This window comes from Hyperoodon ampullatus (assembly GCF_949752795.1).
Source record: "Hyperoodon ampullatus genome assembly, chromosome: 13".
Taxonomy (NCBI): Eukaryota; Metazoa; Chordata; class Mammalia; order Artiodactyla; family Ziphiidae; genus Hyperoodon; species Hyperoodon ampullatus.
Window position 1 is genome coordinate 77,509,226 of NC_136926.1, and position 22,080 is coordinate 77,531,305.

Genomic DNA, 22,080 nt, shown 5'->3' on the forward strand with positions numbered 1-22,080 from the left:
GACTAGCAGCTCCTGTCTTTTCCCTCTGCTTTATTAACATCTTTCTACCCGAAATGAAACCAGGCCGCCCGGATCATACACTTTGCCCTAAATGAGTGAATCCTGAAGTCGTTCTGCAAGACAAGACTCGGGGACAAAAAGCCCTCATGCACAGACCTTTCAATTCCAAACTATCCCTTCTCCTACTGGGTTTCTGAGACCGACGAGAAGGGGTGAGGCAACCCCTGACCTGAATTATAGACACGTTACAGAGGCAGACAGGGAGCCAAAAGGCAGAACCAGAAGGCATGGACTTTGTTACTACTTCTGTCACAAAGTAATGACGTGGCTCTGAGCAACCCAGTGGCTTTACTGAAGACTCAGTTTTATTATCTAGAAGGTGGCATAACAACATCTGCCTCGTATATTTCACAAAACTGTTATAAAAATAAGACGGTTATTCATAAAGGGACTTTTCAAAGTAAAAACTGCAAGAGAAATACCGGTGTTCTTGTTGGAAATTTCACAGGCATACGTGCCCCAATGGCTAAGCATATATGACAATGACCTGTTATTGATTAAGAGTATCAAGGACATTGATGACAATGAAATTTGTGGCTGGTTCCTTTGGCATGAGAACAGCACAGTCTACCAGTCCCTAAGTGGCAGGTCGGGATTCTGTCACTGACCCGAGAACACGTCTGCACTGCATTGCTCATCCAATATCTGGGCAGTGTGGCACTCTGCCATGTACCATCAAGGGCTCTTCTGGGGGCTCTCTGAATCAGGGGTCAGCAAGCTATGGCCCTTTGCCTGTGTTTTTACTGGCACATAGCCACACCCGTTCATTTAAATCTTGCACAAGGCTGCTTTCCTGCTATCCCAAGAGATGTGAGTAGCTGCAATAGGCACCATCTAGCCCTCAAAGGCTAAAATATTTACTCTCTGGCCCTTTACAGGAAAAAAATTTATCCACCCTTGATCTTAATCATTAAATGGGATTCTCAAATCACACTCCTACTATAAGAGGATTGGCCACAGTGAAGTTTCCTGTGGGCTTCTTAACATCGTGATGTAGTGTTATATTTCAGTATACAGCTGACCCTTGAACAACGTGGAGGTCAGGGGCGCCGACTCCCTGCGCAATCGAATTCCATGTATAACTTTCCAGGAGGCCCTCCGCACCCACAGAGCTGCATCCACGGATTCAACCAACCTCAGATCATGAGGAACTATAGTCTTTATTGAAAGAAATCCACAAATAAGTGGGCCTGCGCAGTTCAAACTTGTGATGTTCAAGGTCAACTGTATATAGAAATAGAAAGAATTTTACCTTAAAAAGTACGTGATTTTGGAAAGATACGTGCGATGCTCTCTAAGCATCCCCATGTAACAACAACGCAGAAGTCTACTTCACGCAGCTGAGGAGGAAGGTTATACACATCTGACAAGTGCTTATTTTATGCTAATCCTAACCACATCCTCCTTCCACAGGTGTTCTATTCACTGTGAAGATAAAACGCACTCCCATTCATCAATATTTCTTTAGGATATTAAAATGTGAGTATCAGGAAAGCCAAATGCAACTTTTAGTTTCTCATTTTTACCAACAAGGAAACTGAGATCAAGTTAAATGAATCTGTCTAAAAGCTGAGAGCTACACAGTAGCTCTTTCTTCAAACACGTTAGTTTTATCAGTCAGTCATAAAGGACAGATCCTTTTGTTAAAGGAGTATCTTTAAAAATGTTAAAGAACCATAACAACAAAAAGTTAAAGAATAAAATATCTTACAGATACTCACACAGTATTAGGCCAGTAAAGGCACACCTCATTTTATTATGCTTTGCTTTACTGCGCATTACAGATATTGCATTTTTTACAAGTTGAAGGTTTGTGACAACCCTGCACTGAGCAAGTCTATTGGCAACATTTTTCCAATAGCATTTTGCAATAGCATTTCGTGTTTCTAAGACACATTTTGGTAATTCTCCCAACATTGCAAACTTTTTCATTATTATTATATTTGTTATGGTGACTGAGATCAGTGATCTTTGATGTTATTACTAAGACTCACTAAAGGCTCAGGTGATGGTTAACGTTTCTTAGCAATAAAGTATTTTTAAATTAAGGAATGAATGTACATTGTTTCTTTAGACATAATGCTATGCACTCTTAATGGACCACAGTACTGTGTAAACATGGCTTTTATATGCACTGGGAAACCAAACAATTCATGTGACTCGCCTTATTGCGATATTCACTTTATTGCATCCGGAACCGAACCCACAAAATCTCTGAGGTATGCCTGTAATGCTACGAAGATGGTAGTAGTGCTAACTGTGTATTAAATTTTTATGCAATGAAAAGCATGTTAACTGCAAAGTTCAGGGGTTGCGTCAATCCTCCTTCACTAATGCCAAATCTACAAATCTCTAATTTCATACAATGACACATGTAAGGAAGTTACAGACTAAAGGGGAACATCTATTGCTGGGCTGACTGAAGACAGCTCTTACCTCCATCTGCAAAGCTTCCGCCAATCCCCTGATGGCAAACTTGGATGAAGAGTAGGCTGTGAAACCAAACAAGCCCAACTGGCCCGCCTGGGAGGACACGAAGACAATCCTGCCCACGCGGCGTTCCTTCATGGTGGTGATCACCGCTCGGCTGGGGTACACGCTGCCCAGGTAGTTGACACTCATTAATCTCTGCAGGGAACAAAGAGGCCACAAGAACTAAGCAAGGTCAACGCCCCAAGGCTGCATCCCACGGGCATCCTGCCTTCTCACCAAGTCTGAGCTCGTCAGTGGAGCCCAAGTGACTGGGAGCTCAGCCGATCTGCTGAATGAATGAAGGCTTAATGATCCTGGAAGTGACTGTGACACACAGGACCTACCACTGGGAGCCTATTTCAATCTAGCCTTACATTCTCACAACGACAGCACTTACATCTTTGCTGAAGACTGGTCAAAATTAGTCTCCTCCTTATAAAATGTACACTGAGTGTTGCAGGTAACACTTTTCGAGAAACAGTTTTGAGGTAAGAGCTTCTAAGTATTTCCAGCCCTATTAGTTCTAGGTGACAGAAAGACCACAAAGAGACGAGGACCGGGGTTGACAGCAGGGACTGTGGTGTAAAGCCTGGGCTCTACCATTTACTGCCTATTTGATGATGAACAGAAAAGTCAGACACTCTACTTATTTCCTCAGTGAAAACAGGGTTAATATGGGTGTGATCTCACAGGGCTGCAGCAAGGATTGAAAGAGGAAACACAAGGCAAGCGCCTGCACAGCCCCTGACCTGCAGCAATTACTCAATAAATGTCGGCTCTTATATTATGATGGGTAAGAACTCACAGAGGCACCAGGATCTACTTTCCCCTCATCCTGGGAACTCTTAAAAACCTTACATTTTCAACCTGAAAGTCTCAGGATACTGCATTACAATGTTTCTATATTAAAAGTCTTGTAAAAATACTAGATCTATCACCATGTGAAACCAAACACTTCATCGGGAAACTTTAAGTCCATCATGAAATGTTAACTCAACAGCATTAAGTAACTTTTAGAAACAATGACCAGAAACACCAGCAGGCCAGGGGGAAATACTTAGTTTAAAAAAAGCAGAGGGCAGGGCTTCCCTGGTGGCACAGTGGTTGAGAGTCCGCCTGCCAATGCAGCCAGGGGATGTGGGTTCATGCCCCGGTCCGGGAAGATCCCACATGCCGCGCAGTGTCTGGGCCCGTGAGCCATGGCCGCTGAGCCTGCGTGTCCAGAGCCTATGCTCTGCAACGGGACAGGCCACGACAATGAGGGGTCCGTGTACCGCAAAAAAAAAAAAAGAAAAAGAAAAAGAAAAGCAGAGGGCAAACGGTATTTACACTGTGACTGCAACTATTTTGAATATTAAATAAAAGTACACGTGCACAGGTACAAAACCAAAGAAATGTAGAAAATTGTAAGTGATTATGTTAGGATTCTGGGATTCCCATTTTTCCCCCCAAATGTTTTTTATATCATTATGTTGGTTTGACAAAAAAAGGAGGCATACTGAACCCATGTGTAAACCTTAGCTCCCTTCAGAGACCCCACTAAAATCTCCATAGAGATTTTTTTCAAGGCAAGAATCCACATGAGCAAAGAAAATAGCAGCAATGACATTTTGGAAGTTGAAAAGAATGACGAGTGAGAACTAACCTGGCAGAAAGCTGAATGCGAGGTGAGGAGAAGACAAACTAAAAAGCAAGATTAAACCACAAAAGCCCCAAAAGGCTCATGCAGCACCAAGTGCCTCTGGGGGCTGGAGGACAGGAATGTAGAGTAAGAGTCTGTTTAAAACAGTCGGATAGACAAACCCACCCACCATCCCAATCAGAGATTTCAGTACCCCACTTTCAATAATTGACAGAACAAGCAGACACAAATCAGTAAGGAGACAGAAGACCTGAACAATGTTATCGACCAACTGGACCTAATCGACACTGATCGAACACTCCACCCAAAACAGCACAATACCATCAACCCTCAGTATCCATGGACGATTGGTTTCAGGACACCCCCCCACCACCTAGATACCAAAATCTGCAAATGCTCAAGTCCCTCATATAAAATGGCACGGTACAGTCTGCTGTCTGTATCCTCGGATATGGGGGGCTGACCCTGTATATTCTTTTCAAGTGCACATGGAACGGCTATAAGATAAACTATATTCTGGGCTATAAAGCAAGCCTCCATAAATTCAAAAAGATTCAACTCATACAAAGTATGTTTGCTGACCACAATGGAATTCAACTGGAAATCAAAAAGAGAAAGATTTCTGGAAAATCCCCCAAATATTTAAAAACTAAGTAACGCTTCTAAATAACCCAAGGGTCAAAGTGAAAATGGAAATTATACAATATTTTTAACTGAATGAAAGTGAAAATACAACTTATCAAAATTTGTAGGATGCTAACGCAGAACTTAGGTGGAAATCCACAGCACTAAATATCTGTGTTAGAAAAGGGAAAAAGCCTTAAATGGATGACTCAGCTTCTGCCTAAAGAAACTATAAAAAGAAGAGCAACTTAAAACAAAAGTAAGCAGAAAAAAAAGAAATAATACAAATAAAAGGGAAATACATGAAATAGAAAACAAAAAAAAACCAACAGAAAAATCAATAAAGCCAAAAGCTGGTTGTTGAGAAGATCAACAAAATTGATAAATCTGTAGTCATACTGGTAGGAAAGAGAAAGAACACAAATTATCAGTATCAAAAATGGGAGAGGTGACATCACTACAAACCCTACGGATGTTAAAATAGTAAGGGAATATGATGAATAACTTTTGTCAGTAAATTCAATGACGTAGATGAAATGGACAAATTCCTTAAAAGAGACAAGCTACCAAAGGTCACTCCAAAAGAAATAGATAAGAAGATATAGATGTAGCCCTACATCTGTTAAAGAAACTAAAGTTAGAAACCTTCCCACAAAGGAAACCTCAGGCTTCACTGGTGAATTCTACCAAACCTTTAAAAAAGAATAAATGGCCTGCGAAGGAGATGCCCTCTGCAGCACAGTGGCCTCCTGCCTCCTCTCAGGGCAGCCAGGGGCAGAGGGGTGATGGCCAGAGACGGCGGGGCCCACAGCAAACAATCCCTGGAACGAGGCCCTGTCACTGGAATAGAGCAACAGGTTTGGGGTTAACCAGCCTTCCTCTTTCAAGCCCAGTCCTTTCGGAGGTGAGGCCAATTCCAACATCCCCTGTCAGCTGCTTAAGCCCCTGCACCGTGCTGGCCTCTGTTCTCACCACCCTCACTCCACGGTGACCCACGCCGGCACCTCCATCCACTTCCGACATCACCAACCCTTGTCTTAATCACCCTGACAGTCCTAAAAGTCTCCTGACACGGCAGGCAGAAAGAGCCTCTAAAAGCTGCGATGCAGATCTCACTACTCCCTTGCCTGGCTTAAACCCCTTCAGAGGTTTTCAACTGAAATCTAAAGTGGCCCCATCCCACATGCCCAGGGCTCAGGAAGCTCTGGCCTCCTGGCCTCCCAGTCAAGCTCCTGGAGTTTGCCCGGCCCTTTCCACCTCGGGGCCCCTGCGGCCACTGGCTCTCCAGACTGGATCTCCTTCTTGGTGTCTGCACCTGTCCTTCGGGTCACCTCCCACACTGTGTAAAAGAGCCTCCTCTTTTCCTTTCCCATTTCCTTTCCCCCGAGTATCCACACTTAGCACATCTGTAATCACACTGCTGATCCGCTGGATCCTGCCTGGTCTGTCCCACCTTAGCTGGGCCAAGGCTTTATTCTCTTGCTCACCACAGCATCCCCGGGCCCTAGAATGACACTCGATTCACTAGAGGCTTTCTCGAATATTTGTGGGTTGAATGAATAAAAGACGAAGGACATTAATATTTACACACAGCTACCCTGAGCTGAGCATCATGCACCCAATTATGCTGTTTCATCCTCATAGCCCTGGGAGCCGTACGTCCCATTCACAGAGATGGAGGCCGAGGATGGAGGCAAACCTGAGGCCAGAAGGAAAAGGAACGGTTCGCCCGAGATCACAGTTAGTAAATGGTTCGACTTGAAACCAGTTGTGCTAAGATTTAAAACTGGTTTAGTCTGATGCCAAAGGCCAGCTCTTTTCCTACTGTCCCATGCTGCTGGGGAAAGAGCAACAGATAGTCTGTGTGCGTGGGTACTGGGGTGGGTGGGAAAGAAATCGATGGCTTTTCTAAATGAAAGTGAGAGAGAATGAGAAACAGACAGACAGAAGGAAGGAGAGAGTGTGATGGAGACTGAAGGCTGAGAATAAAGTGAGTTTTTAAAAAAAGATCAGATTTGTGCTTTCTTTTTATATCTCAGCATGCTGCATATTCTATACATGTATTTTACTTCTTCCTTCATCTCACCTGCTTCACGTGTTCTCCTTGTCATTGATACCCACACACAGTCACCTGGTCTTTTTTTGGGCCGTACCGAGTGGCACACAGGATCTTAGTTCCCTGACCAGGGATCGAACCCGCACCCCCTGCAGTGGAAGCACGGAGTCTTAACTACTGGACCGCCAGGGAAGTCCCACACAGTCACCTGGTCTTATACTCTTAGTTCCTTCTATTCTTCTCAGTTATAAATCCCCACAAATCATTCACTCCATTACCTGCGGACTTCCACCAGACACACAGACAGAAACAATCCCTCCCTTTCTGTCCCTGGACACACCCCACATCCTGAGGTCTTAGCCTTACAACTAGGCATTTATTTATTACAGCCACGTAACTACTTACACCTCGATCCTCTTTGCCGTCCACAGCCGGTCAAGGTGAGTCTGCTGATTCTCCCTTTATAGCATCTTTCACGCACACACGCATGCACACACGCATGTATGCACGCACACATACTCCTCTTTCGCTGGCCACCTCTGAAGTCTTTCCCCTCATCATTTCATACCTAGACTACAACTATTTCCCACAACTGATTTTTTACACAGCTGTTGAGAAAATCTTCAAAATCTCCCTGTCAATACTTAGAGATAAAGGCCTACAGGTCAAGACAACTATCTTTTATGCCGAGTTGATAAAGGAGCCTTAAGACGCTAGAGTCCCCACTAAGGTATCCCTCTGCTTCCGTCTCCATCTGGACTCGCCTAGCTCACCTAATCACAGAGTTTACGGTGCTTTTCCCACAGTCTGCCAGAAGCAAGATGTCTAAACTGCTGCACTTGGAGTCTCCTCTTCCTTAAGAGGAGGATGCATTTTAACTTCAGAGCAAATCATTCAAAACCCATGGCCACCAGGAAGGCTCTAGAGACCAGTAAGAAAGAGATGGTTGATGCAGTGTCAACAAAAGAAAAACAAGTTTTGCACCTAAGAAAGCCTTCAAATCTGATGTGCGTTTCTTTGGCTGACCTTCTTAAAAACATAAGTATGAATATGACGCATTATCTTTGTCTCTTGGTTTCAAAACTCTAGAGTCTGCTCTTCACCTTTTTGGGTTTTCATTGTTAAAAACACTGATACTTGACAAGAAAATCCAGCCTCTCTTGGCGTACAAAGAGCTCTCTTGATGATATGACCTCAGTGAATCAACACAGTAATCTGTGTCAGGTTGGAGGTTTCATTCCCATTTTACAGCTGAGGAAACCAAGGTCCAGAGACTTGTCTCAACTTCTAAGGCTGGATGGTCACTGTGACTAAAATCTTGTCCATCCTCTAGTTTTCTCCAGCTTCTGTTAAATCTGAACGCGTTTCACCTATTTCATTCAGAAAGCCTTTAGCTAGGAAGGAGTCCTCCCTTTTAGTGCGTGGGCCACCCCAATGAGGAAAAAACAAATTTTTACTTACTTCAAAAGTACTAACTTCAAGATCTTCAAATTTTCCTGCAAGTGACATTCCTGCACAGTTTACAAGCATGTCCACTGGGCCCAGTTTCTCTTGTGCCTGGAAAAATGTATCAGAGTGAGCATTAAGAAAGAGAAGAAAAGAATCCCTTAGTAGCTAATCAATGCCAATAGATAAAATCTATAAAACTATTAAATCTACAAGGAAGATACGTCAACTCCAAGCCACACACCAAAATGGCAAACCAATCGAAAGGCGAGCGGATTAATTCCAATTAACCCAACCTCTTACTTGTTTTATGACATTCTCTACTTGGCTATAGTCTTGAGATACATCAACTGATATACAAAGCACCACCTGTTAGACAGAGAAAAAAATAATCAAAGCTATGCAGGGGTCTGAAACCACCTTTAAAAGAACTTTTTTTTTTTTTTAAATTAAAGGCAATTTTTTTCCAATAGATAAGGAGTCCAGTTTTGGAGGTACAGATTGCAGGGTTTGAAATCTGCTGACAATGCAATTAGGAGAGGCAAATGGGGTGGGGGGAGCACTTTCTTGAAGAAAACTCTTTTGAGCAAACTCAGAAGAATGTTTTAAGAAATGCTGGTCGGAGGGCACAGACTTTCAGGTGGAAGATGAATAAGTTCTGGGGATCAAATGCCCAGCACAGTGACTATTGTATTAATACTGTACTGTAGACTTGTAATCTGCTAAGAGAGTAGATCTGAAGTGTTTTCACCACACACACAAAAGCGGTAACTACGTGACGTGTTGGCCGTGTTAATGCACTTGTTTGCGGTCATTATTACACAGGGTAAACATATATTAAATGGTCATGTTGCAGACCTTAAATATATACAATTTTTGTCTATGTATGCCTCACTAAAGCTAGAAAGAGAAATGTAAAAACTCTCCTTTTAAAATGCAACTAGCCTATAGTGACAGAAAGTACATCACAAGCCACGTGCACCCAGGAGTAGAGGGAGAAACAGGGTGCAGTGGGGCGGGGCAAACTCCAGGGGTGATGGCAATGCTCTGTGTCTGGATTTCAGGGGTGGTTTCACAAGCATTTATGGATACATCAGTCAAAAGCCATCCAACTGAACTCTTTAAATTGGTGTGGTTTATTGTACACAAATCCTACCTCAATAAAGTGGTCAAAAAATAATAGCGAACTTAATAAATACGTTTAAAAAAATACTCCTCTTGGAGCCATATCAGAGCTATCACTGCCCTCTTGGGATTCAATACCAGTAGGTGGAATAAAGAGATAAGTCAACAGGATCTACTCCCAGAAGCCTCCTTAGTCCAGCCGGGCTGAGAGGCTAAGCTGGTGGCATCGTCTTACTAGGCCAAGGGCAGATCTGGGCCCGTGGGAGCCGAGGGGGAACCAAGTCACATTTGGTTCACTCTGAGGTTTGCTTGCGGTCCCTGACTCTGGACTGACCTGCCATTTACAGATGTTCTAGATGAGGGGTCACCAAGCTAAGTGCAAGCCCACCTAGTACAAACCTGGCCATGTTTAGGGATGCACAGCACAGAGGGATGGTGGGAAGAGCTCAGCCATTTAGTCTTTGAAAAGGAAGGGAGGGAGGGAGGGAGGGGAAAAGGGGGAAAAAGCATGTATCTCGGTGCTTACTTTGTTTGGGGAATGTATGTATTTATTTATCTATCTATCCATTTATTTATTTGCCTGCGCTGGGTCTTAGTTGCAGCATGTGGGATCTTTATTAGTCGCGGCATGCATGTGGGATCTAGTTCCCTCACCAGGGATTGAACCCGGGCCCCCTGCATTCAGAGTGTGGAGTCTTAGCCACTGGACCACCAGGGAAGTCCCTCGGTGCTTACTTTGATAGAAATTTATGAAATAGAAATTAAGAACACTAATGGGGACAGTGAGCTACTGTTTTTTTGTTGTTTTTTTTTTTGCGGTACGTGGGCCTCTCACTGTTGTGGCCTCTCCCGTTGCAGAGCACAGGCTCCAGACGCACAGGCTCAGCGGCCATGGCTCACGGGCCCAGCCGCTCCGCGGCATGTGGGATCTTCCCGGACCGGGGCACGAACCCGCGTCCCCTACATCAGCAGGTGGACTCTCAACCACTGTGCCACCAGGGAAGCCCAAGCTACTGTTTTAACTTTCCTTTTCAGACAATGTTTTCAAATCAGAGCTTAGGCCTCTGACATAGGAAAGGTTCTATGTTCCCAGGGAGCTCACTGAGAGAAGCAGAAGGGTGTTTGAAGTTTCTCAGCCTTTCCATGGTTTCCTCCCTGTTGAGACTGGCCGTTGAGCTAAGAGGAAGACAGAGCGCGTGTGTACGGAAGGGTGCACACACCCACGATATGCACCCAGGTGCAGTTGCACGTCCAGGGCCGTGTGATGTGGTGGGAAGAGCAGGCACAGCACTGGGGAAGCCGGGTTCCAATCCCGTCCCTTCACTCACCAGCCGAGCGGAACCCAAGACGTCTGCAGTGGTCTCACCTGTACAGTAACAGTGTCACAGGCTAGTGACGAGCAAGATCCCTTCCCGCTCTAAGAAGCCACGATGTGAGAAGTGAGGCCAAAGGGTTGGATAAAAAGAGCCCCATTGCCTTAGGACTGATACATCAGGCAGGAAGTTGTATTTAATGCAAGAAGGAACCCCATCCTAATGGTCTAAATTCCTATGAAAAGGAAACAAGCCCCTTCGCAAACGTAACCTGGAATATTCCAGACTAGCGAGCTTGGCCTTGAATTTTATCCCATCATCATACAGAAGACATTTTTTAAAAAAGAGAGTAGGGGGGCTTCCCTGGTGGCGCAGTGGTTGAGAGTCCGCCTGCCGACGTGGGGGACACGAGTTCGTGCCCCGGTCCGGGAAGATCCCACATGCCGTGGAGTGGCTGGGCCCGTGAGCCGTGGCCGCTGAGCCTGTGCATACGGAGCCTGTGCTCCACAACGGGGGAGGCCACAACAGTGAGAGGCCCGCGTATCACAAAAAAAAAAAACCCAAAACAAACAAAAAAAGAGTAGGAATCATACAATTAATTTTAAACATGTCTTTTCATACAGTATTAGATCATTTACTGTGAATAAAACCTATACCACAGGTCAGTGACATTTCAAAAAAAATGTTTACAAACTACCAGGAAAAAGAATGCCCCCAGGGCACTGCTTTTGCTAAGAGGAGTAACCAGCCAGCTCCTGGCCCAGTGGCAGGATCAGGCTCCCACTTGCCCAGCCCAGCCCGGATGATCCTCGCCTTCCTTGATGTGCAAGTCAAGAACTTTCCACATGACCTGAAGACCTCTGACAGATGAAGGAGTGTGAATAACAAGGAAGAAGCCCAGAGCAGAGATGGTGCTAGCAGCAGGCGGGACTGGCCTTCAGCCAGGACATTTCAGATCTGTGGTTCTGGATGATGTTTCATTCTCTATCAGAAGTTACATTTTTTATATTTAAAAAAACAAAAAACTGGGGAGATTTGCTGAGCTGGCAGCTTTCCAATGTTTGTGGGCTTCAGAGAAGGAGATACAGGCAGAGGCCACAGTACTAGAGAAAAACTCACATAGGTGCACAAAGAGAGGTGGATGAGGATTTTTATGTGCAGCACAGAATGCAAAAGAAAACACATACAAATAGCCAACAAGAGGCAACAGATTAAATAAACTCTGGGGTACTCAATAGTATGCCACAGCAGTTTTAAAAGATGAGGCCGACTTATTTATATTGACATGCGAAGTTCTCTAATATATTCTCGTGGGAAGAAAAGAGGCAATTAAAACTACAGTGAAACACCATTTAAAACTCATCAGAAAGGCAAAAATTAGAAAGTCTGCCAGTACCAAGTGTTGGCAAAGAGTCAACGACCACTACTGGTGAGAGGGTAAACACTTTGGTGATGCATACGCTCAACTCAGCAATTCCATTTCTAGGTATATTCCATTCTTGCACATAAACTTTAGTCATAGCAAGAATCAAAGCAAACTAACAAAAAAACTGGAAACAACCTAAGTATCCACCCAACAGTAGAACTGATGAATGGAAGGTAGTCTATACAGACAAGAAAACACTAGACAGCAGGAAAAAAAAAAGAATGAACTAGTACTTTAAGCAGCAACAGAGAGGAATTTGAACAATAGTATCAGGTGAAGAAATAAAGTTGCATGAGAGTACACAAAAAAATGATGTCATATAAACCTAGAGAGAGAAAGTAGGTTAGTGATTGCCTAGGGCTAGGAGGGGGCTGGGAGAAAACAAGCAGTGACTGTAAATGAATACGGACTTTCTTTATGGGATGATGAAAGCATTCTACAATGGATCCTGGTGATAACTGTGCAACTTTGTGGATAAGCGAAAAACCACTGAACTGTACACCTTAAATCAGTGAATGCTATGGTATGTGAATTATATCGCAATAAAGCTATCAAAATAAGAATGATGCCATAAAGTTCAAAAAGAAGCAGAAGTGGGACTTCCCTGGTGGCGCAGTGGTTAAGAATCCGCCTGCCAATGCAGGGGACACGGGTTCGAGCCCTGGTCCGGGAAGATCCCACATGCCGCAGAGCAACTAAGCCCATGCACCACAACTACTGAGCCTGCGGTCTAGAGCCCATGAGCTACTACTGAAGCCCGTGTGCCTAGAGACTGTGTTCCGCAACAAGAGAAGCCACTGCAATGAGAACCCCAGGCACCTCAACAAAGAGTAGCCCCCGCTCACCGCAACAAAGACCCGACGCAGCCAAAAATAAATAAATAAATTAAAAAAAAAAAAAAAGAAGCAGAAGTAAACAATACTCTTCTCAGCGTCCCATGCATTTACGGTCAAATTATTTTTAAAGAGCAATGGAAGAAGTAACACAAAAATCAAGCTGGGGGTTGCCTCTAGGAATGAGACAGGAAGACGAGGCTGATGGGGGGAACGGAGGCGCCTTCAGGGGCCCTGGTAAATGCCGTTTCTTAAGCTGGTGATGAGTGTGTGGCTATCAATTTATTATTATGTTTTATACTAAAATACATATTGTATATATATATATATATACATACCATTTTATTAGTCAAAAAATTCCACAACCAAAAAAAAAATTTAATACCTCCTTCCCCTTAAGTTAATTTAAATAAGTAATTGAAATGAAATCATTTTCTAGGAAAGCATTCTGGTATTTGATCACTTGTGTGTGTATGTGTGTTAGAGTCTATACATTGTTTTTGGTAATAACATGAAATCCTAGACAATTCAAACAATTTCATCTTTTTTTTTTTTTTTTTTTTTCGGTACGCGGGCCTCTCACTGTTGTGGCCTCTCCCGTTGTGGAGCACAGGCTCCGGACGCGCAGGCTCAGCGGCCATGGCTCACGGGCCCAGCCGCTCCGCGGCATGTGGGATCTTCCCGGACCGGGGCACGAACCCGTGTCCCCTGCATCGGCAGGCGGACTCTCAACCACTGCGCCACCAGGGAAGCCCAAACAATTTCATCTTTTTAAAGACAGCCTAATATGTATTTTAATTAGGAAACGCTTACGTGCTTTCAATGAACTATTCACAGTTGAAGTACCTCTTCTTTTCCTCTGCACACCTGTGTTGATTAGTATAGAAAATGCGTCATGAGGACAGTGATTTTTACCTGTTTATCATTAATAGAGTGTTTTTCGATTTCTTTCTTTGCCTGCAACAGTTTGTCCTGAAAGTAACAGAGAACAATTAGTTCTACTGATTGTGTATTTGTCCACTTGTTTGTTTAAAAGGAGAGAAAAAGCAATTAGTTGTACAAGGATTTATTAAATGCCAAAAACCACGCAGGACAGCACCCATATTGCAGAGCTATGGTGGACACATAGCTGTAAAGTATGCTAAGCTATGGCTAAGTGAAAGCAAGTTTTTAAATTCATTGCAGAGAAAGATAATAAAAATTAAGGAAACTCAAAATCCCTGTTATCAGTATTAATTGCTAAGGGTCACCCTATCAATTCTAATAAATGTTTTAATTTGACGTTACTTAGATATAAAACAAGAACAACCATACTGATATGCAGTGCTTCCCAAACTTAAGGGTACATGTGATTCCATGTCAAGAATGCTTTCCTACGAGATCATCCAATGTTTTCCTCCTCTACTAAAAAAGCAAATATAGTCAAAATCAGTTTTTAGACGGACTAGGTAAACCTATGCCTGGATACTCTCAAAGATACTCTGAGGACAAGCAAAGCTAACCCATGTAATTGTGTAATTCTTCCAAGGTCTCAATTCTGCTTGTTTTAGTCATTTTCAAAAAGACAGAGATCGGTTTACAGTGCCTTAATTGGCTATAAAAGCTGAAATTTAAATACATCATGACAGCAGAGAAGAACAAAAGGAGGGGGGAATCCTTCTGAAAGACAAGTGGGTTTTCTAAACAACAATGTGCCTATAATAAAATTATATTACTCTATTAATAAAGATGTACACCACCTGACTTTACCAAAATCAGAATAGAAAATTACATTAGAAAATAAAGACTTTCTCAGTGCCAGAAGGCTCATTCACCTCCAGCAATGCCAGGACCACAGAATGAGCTTCTGAGCACCTGAAATGCTGGCCTCCCTGCCTCGTTTTTCATCTGCCTTTTGTCAAATATCAGCATAGTTTAAATCTCACAAAATGCCATTTTATCACAGTCGTGTTTTCAGTCACGGAAGGTGGTTTCAATGCCAAAGCAGATGCGTTGTGGGAGGGGTCAGGGGATAAATAAAAGGTAGCTAATTCCGCCTTTCTTCATTTTTAAAAGAAATGATGGACGCCCAAGCCTAATTCTGTGTCATTATTTACACATCTCCCCTGGGTCCTCCGTGACCTGCCATCCCCACTGGGCCCTGCTCAGCTGAGCACCCCTACCTGGCAGCCACCACACTACCGCCCTCCTTATTCACAGGTGAAGCAAAAATCCCCAATCAACGATGCCGCCCTGGAGCGCCCACTCTCTCCATCATCCCTCCCTTCATTTCTTCATCCAACAAAGATGTCTGGAGCACCCACTGTGACCCAAGCAATGGGCAGGGCAGCCGTGGTCCTTCCCCCGCCCATAGAGCAAGGGGACGCCATGACTGCTCGTGGGAATACAGTGTCACTGCTCTGGGCTCTGGCAAGAATAAGACACTTAAAAAAAAGAAAGAAAGAAAGAAAAACAGACCTTGTGTTGACTCGGCACAGAAAGACACATGTTTTGCTAAACTGCTGGAGAAGAGTGAGATTCCCCTGCAGGGTCTGGGTTTCACTAGAGATGGAGATCATGTCATAAGCAAATTATAGAGAAACACCTACACGTCATCCTTCAGGACTCAGGAACCAGCCCCACGATGGCTGCTGTCGGCACCTCCGGGGAGGTGGCGGCCCCCCGGCTTCCCGTGGCCAGGTGTGCGCTTAACTAGGTTTTGGCCGCTCCTAGATCTGCAGTGTCCATGATGTTGCCTAAGAGTTGCTGGCACTGAAAAAACACCTGTGGAACTAACCTGGCTTCAGCCAAGAAGTCTTTGTCCCAAATACAAGAAATAACCAGTGGTTCAGGAATCACACCTCCAACCACAGACGTGAGCGATTTCCCCACAGGTGTGAACACTGTGATGGTCGCATAGCCTCTGTGACTAATGTAACGATGAATTAGTAGGTAAATAGTAATGAACCTAGAAGACTTACCTCATTTCGGGCAACCAGGGTTATAAAAGCTCCTTGTTTATAGCACTCGATAGCAATGCATTTTCCGATGCCACTGGAGCCTCCTGTAACCTAAAAGCAGAAATTAAGAAATCTTAGCACTTGAAATTTCCCTTCTGTGGGAAGTTTACTTAAAATAACTATGATGGGCTCTAAAACCCAACCTACAGGAACTAAATCTTCAGCTAGTGTAGCATCTTCATCCCAGACCTAATGAATGGAGTTTAAGTGCAAACATGGAAAGATTACACTGTCAGCCGGGCTGGCATTGTTTCCAGTACTGAGCTATCAACTGCACACCTATGATATTTTTCTGAGTTCACTGTGGCGGGGGGCGGGGGACGAGAGGGGGAAGTGCCCTGTACATCTAGCTAATTCGAAAAGACACATGCACCCCTATGTTCACAGCAGCACTATTTACAATAGCCAAGACATGGAAACAACCTAAACATCCATGAATGGATAAAGATGTGGTACGTATATACAATGGAATACTACTCAGCCATAAAAAAGAAAGAAAGAATGCCATTTGCAGCAACATGGATGGATGCAGAGATTATCATACAGAGTGAAGTAAGCCAGACAGAGAAAGACAAGTATCATATGATATCGCTATACGTGGAATCTAAAATATGACACAAATGAATTTATCTATGAAACAGAAACAGACTCACAAACACAGAGAACAGACCTGTGGTTGCCAAGGGGGAGGGGGGTGGGGGAGGAATGGATTGGGAGTTTGGGATTAGCAGGTGCAAACTATTATATACAGAATGAATAAACAAGAAGGCCCTACTGTATGGCACAGGGAACTATATTCAATATTCTGTGATAAACCGTAATGGAAAAAAATATGAAAAATTTTGCTGTACAACAGAAATTAACATCGTAAGTCAACTATACTTCAATAAAATAAATTAAGAAGTAAAAATAAAAAAAAAACACTAGTCTGCCTTTGAGTCCAAATCCAAATGAACCATTTCTTTACTACACATCTCCTATGCATGACCAGCTCTACAGGAGATGAAAAGAATAATCAGTTGCATATACTTATGATATTTTAAGTGACTGCTTATTATAAAGTAATACATGATCACATGGAAATACTGAAAAGTAAAGCTTGTCTTCTTGCACTAGTCTAACCCTCACCATCTATAGCTCAGCCATACTGGCTGTCTTTTGGTTCTATGCTCTCTCCAACCACAGGGCCTTTGCACATTCTATGTTCCCTTCCAGGAATGCTCTCCTCCCCTCTTTTCATCTAACTGGCATCGATTCACCCATTAAATCTCAGCTCTACCTCACCACCTCAGGAAAGCCTTCATGGACTGCCCTCTACCCCACTGCAACCCACTTTTCAGCATTGCATCCTTTTTTTTCTTTGCTTTACATCACTCCATAATCAAACAGCCATGCATTCACTTGTGTGATTATTTGATTCACAACCACCTCTTCCATTACCACCCCATAAACTCCATAAAAATACCAACTCTATTTTGGCTCCCCACTGTATTCCTAGCGCTTAGTACAGTGCCTGGCATATAGGAAGGACTCAATATATATTTTATTTAATAATACGAATGTAACATTATCTTTCTAGTCATTCTCCCTATACACATCATATAACATGGGCCAGGGGAGTGGAGGGCCTGGAGTTGTCAGGAGAGGGGGGAAAGCAAGTGTCAGAGAGGCATCTGTCCTTACACGCTTTTGCACCTACTCTAAAAAACATTATTTTGTAATGTCTGAGGTTAAAAAACTAAAAGCCTTTACAATATTCCATTAAACGGCCGTATCAAAACATATTTAACTATTTCCCTGTTGTTAGACATTTAGATTATTTCGAATATTTTACTGTTAGATATAAATCATGCTGTAAAGAACATCTCTGACCAATCGATCTCATGATTTTAAAACCATCATGACACCCTCCTACATAATGTACCTATGTCCATGGGACGACCCTACTTTCTCTTGAGCCTCAACTTCTCACTAATGAAGGGATTTCTTTGGGAAAATTAACCAATTATCTACCGGTTACTGTAAAAATATACCTGCTGCCCCAGCTAACAGTTGCCTCTGAGGACCTCTTTGCTATTGAAATATTTCATGGGTAGTTTTGGCTTATTAATTTTCACCAGATATTCCAATTCCATAGCAATTAGCAAGGTCCCTAAAAATGTCCTTGGCTGTTTCATGATGTTGCTCCTGCTGCCTAGAGGTCCCTCCACTCAACATCTCCCACAGCTGCATTTCCAAATCCTACCTAACTTGCAGAGGCCAGTTCCAATGTCTCCTCCTCCAAGAAATTTTTCTGGACTCTGTCCTGTGCTTTGCCTGTCACTTTCTACCTCATGCAGTTACTTCTGTACCTGCCTTATCTCCCTTACCAGACTCGAAGTTCCCCGACAACAAGCACCAAGTCCAAGTTATCTCCCTCATTCCTAGCACAGCACTTTGCATAAGCAGTTGCTAAATACTTGTCTACATTAATTTGCAAAATGGCGTACGATGCCATTTCCCTGAAAAAAAATACAGTGCCAAAAAAAACTTGTAAGTAAAATTTCCTTATTTGTTATTCAATGAATTGATAGAAGCTGAAGTGATGAGGTTATTGAGAAAATTTATATGCTCTAAAGTGCCATGTAGATGCTAGCTATTCTGATTATTGCTGGCTTTTCTTCTAGACCGTAATAGGTAAGCAAGCTATGTAAAATTACTGCACAGCAAAGGACAGGGTTACCCTTATAAGATTTGTCCATAAAAACAAGAATAAGACTTCAACTTTTGGGTCAGGGTTCATGGGAAACTGACCTTCTAGGCCAAGCCAGCTAATTCATAAAAGGTGTCTAAGAATATACATAAGTCCATCTAGACTATGTTACTCTTGAATGGTATAAGAAAACATAAGAGATTTTCCTAATGGCTGAGAAAAATGGTAAATATGTATTGAGTTGCCCGGCCATGGGTAAATTGAGATGTGAGACCCTAAAGATAACAGTTTAATTCCTTTCTTTGTCACTCCCTCTTACCGTTCATTGCAAATATTGTTTTAAATGTTACTATCTCTTTATTCGCACCATATACCTCTTACTGAGGGCAAGAGAAGGGGTGCTTTGCTGCAAGGACAGCTGCTCCCACCCATCTCTCCAAAAGGGAGGACTTGCTTTTCTAGTGCTCACCAAGTCAATTAAACAGCTTTTTAAAAAAAAAACAAACAAACAGCTGATTTAAATATATATATGTATATACTGTGTAAGACTTGCTGAATAGGTTTACCACTGTAATTAGAGAGATAACACTAGTTTATCAGAATTGCTCTAAAAACAAAACAAGTTATGACCTAAGCCTGCTCATGCTTCACCATCAGCAAGACATTCTAAACACCGGCCCCTTTTCTAACACGACTGGGTCTAGTCGTAACAAATCTCAAGAAAAAAAATTACACTTTCACTCTTTTTATGATATTAAAAAAGAAGACAGATGGTGACATCATGTGCATTATTCATGTATCCTCATATTATTTATAGTGGCATATTAAAACGGGATGGTGAAAATAAGAAATTCTTCGGAATCTACCCCAGGAGATGTGTTTATTATCTTATCTACAGCCCGCAGAAGCATGATGGGGCTGGTAGGACCAGAGTGAACATCAACTGAAAGTCCCTTCTTATAAACACTGAATGAAATTTTTCATTACTGCTTTGACTTTACATTTTTACAAGTTATGCTCTGCAAACACCACTTCTGAAAAATCCAACTTTTTTTTTTTTTTTTTTGCTGTACGCGGGCCTCTCACTGCTGTGGCCTCTCCCGTTGCGGAGCACAGGCTCCGGACACACAGGCTCCGCGGCCATGGCTCGCGGGCCCAGCTGCTCCGCGGCATGTGGGATCTTCCGGGATCGGGGCACGAACCCGTGTCCCCTGCATCGGCAGGCGGACTCTCAACCACTGCGCCACCAGGGAAGCCCCTGAAAAATCCAACTTTTAAAGCCACGTTTTTGAGGCAGAAGTCTTCTTGCAGATGTGACACTTTCAGACTTTAGCATGATTGTAAAATTTTGCTCTTCTCTCCCTCTTTAATGAATTTACACTCACTTCCTCCTCTATCTTCCACATCAGAAATAGCAGGAGTTGGAAAAAACACTAATAGTTTTATGAGAGAAATTAAAGAAAATATATGTTCCCATTCACAGACTCTGTCCCGATTTAAAGCACACTAAAAGCAATGACCATTCCATCCCATCCCAGTTCAGCGAAGAGGCTCGGATTTTAGCGGAGACACTCATATGTCACCTCTGGCACCAGAAGGATTTGCACTGCCAGCTTAGTAACTAATTTTGCTTATTTATAACCTCCCGCCTCAATGTCTCCGGGGTTGTGAGAAAAGCAAGTAAGAAAACGGACCAGAAAGCCACAGCAAAATGAGACGTGCTGGGCGCAGGTAAGAAGGCATTCCCTCTGTTTAAGAAAGGTGCCCCGCCTGCAGAAAAGGGATCCTTGAAGACATGAGCTTCTGGTAAGAAACAACCCAAATCCATCCACATCCCCTTCATTCCCAAAGCACTAACTAGCCGGGTCGTTCGGCTCATCCCTCGGACTCCAAAACGACGGCAGAGGATTGCACTGGGACAGCAGTCAGCCGACCACAGGCTGAGCTCACAAGAGACAGGCAGTGTAGACTGGACAGAAGCGACCCAACACCGCTAGTCAGGACTGCCAGCCCACCGGGTTTAGAGCAATCCCGACCCCCCCGACCCCGCCAGGTGAGTCACTTCCTGGATTCCTTTGGCAACTGTCACTCGCACAGGCCACCTTCCAGTTCCCAGCTGCCTCGGCGGGTCCTGGAGGCTGGGACCCGGTTCACCGCTGCCCGCCTCCTTGCGACCCCGCCGGGACCGCGCGCCTCGCCCGGCGTCGCCACCGACCGCGGTGTCCTTGGCAAAGTTTCTCTGCCTCCCTGTTCTTCAGTTGACTCATCGGGAAACCCGAGGACAAAAATATCCCAGGGATGCCCCGGGGATTAACGAGCGCCTCTCGAGCCCCTGCAGTGCGGGGACCCAGCTCGCTGGCGCTGCCCGCGCCGCCCCGCTCTCCGGCCCCGGGAGGAGCCAGAGGCAGCGGAGGGCGGGTCCCCGAGGCCCTCCGAACAGACAGTGCCGGGGCGGAGGGCGGCAAGTGACCCTCCATTTGGAGAAGGGAACGTCGGCGGCCCGGCCTGAGTCGCGGACCGGCGCGCCGGGGTTCGGGGCGACCGAGCGGGCCGGGAGGCGGCGGCGCAGCAACAGGAGGCCACTCACCACCACATGCGCCCCGGGCAGGGCGAGGGGCTTGGGGCTGATGAGCGGAGACACCATGTAGAGCAGCAGCACGAACGCCACGAGGAAGGCGGCCGCCAGCAGCAGCATCGCTCGGCCGAGGCCGGGGCCTGGGGCGGGCGGCGCAGGCACAGGCGCGCAGGGCTCGGCTGCGCCGGCGATCACGCGCGGCCGCGCGCAGTGGGAGCCCGGTGTTTGGGTTCGCGGCGCGGGGCGGGGCGGCGGCCGGAGGGGAAGAGGCGGAGCCTGCGAAGGGCGCGACCGCGGTGGGTGGCGCTTCCAGTGGCCAGAGCGTCGCGGCCGCCGCCGGAGTCAGCGGGGTGTCCTTTGGGGTCGCCGAGCTCGGAGCGTCGGGACGGGGTCCCGCACCCTCCGCCGGCGAGATGGGCTGCCTCGAGCGCGCAGCGGACGGGGCCCGGGCGGCGCCCCCCGGCGCGCCTCCGGGTGAAGCTCGCGGCTGGTGGCGAGGGTGCTGCTTAGGACCGCGGAGAGCGGGCGCCGGGCCTTCCCGAGCCGCGCTCCCGGGGGCCGGGCCGCTCCGCGGCGTGGCTCCGGGTGCCGTCCGCCCGAGGCCGGAGGAGGCGTGTCGGAGCTTTCTAAGCCCCGGTTCCGGGATCTCGGCACCTCGTTAGTGTATGGAAGTCAGGGGATCGAGCTCTGAAATCCCGGGCTCCATTTCGTATTTTCTTGGCGTACTTAGAAAATGGTCACAGCCCACTTTCGCTCTGCAGAGGACCGGGAAAGCCTTAACATGGAGTTTTTTAAATCACCCAGATCATTCAGTTTC

At 45.1% G+C, this 22,080-nt stretch overlaps 1 protein-coding gene across 1 annotated transcript in view; it reads right to left on the reverse strand.

Moving 5' to 3' along the window:
• The window catches only part of KDSR (3-ketodihydrosphingosine reductase), a gene marked incomplete at both ends in the record, with an annotated part of 34,830 nt that extends 13,447 nt beyond the window's left edge, over nt 1-21,383 (reverse strand). The window contains 6 exons of the mRNA XM_079718051.1: nt 2,497-2,688; nt 8,316-8,411; nt 8,604-8,669; nt 13,913-13,969; nt 15,958-16,047; nt 21,276-21,383. Of these exons, the coding sequence (XP_079574177.1) occupies nt 2,497-2,688; nt 8,316-8,411; nt 8,604-8,669; nt 13,913-13,969; nt 15,958-16,047; nt 21,276-21,383 (609 nt within the window). The remainder of the gene's footprint in view (nt 1-2,496; nt 2,689-8,315; nt 8,412-8,603; nt 8,670-13,912; nt 13,970-15,957; nt 16,048-21,275) is intronic.
• Between the last annotated feature and the right edge of the window lie 697 nt (nt 21,384-22,080).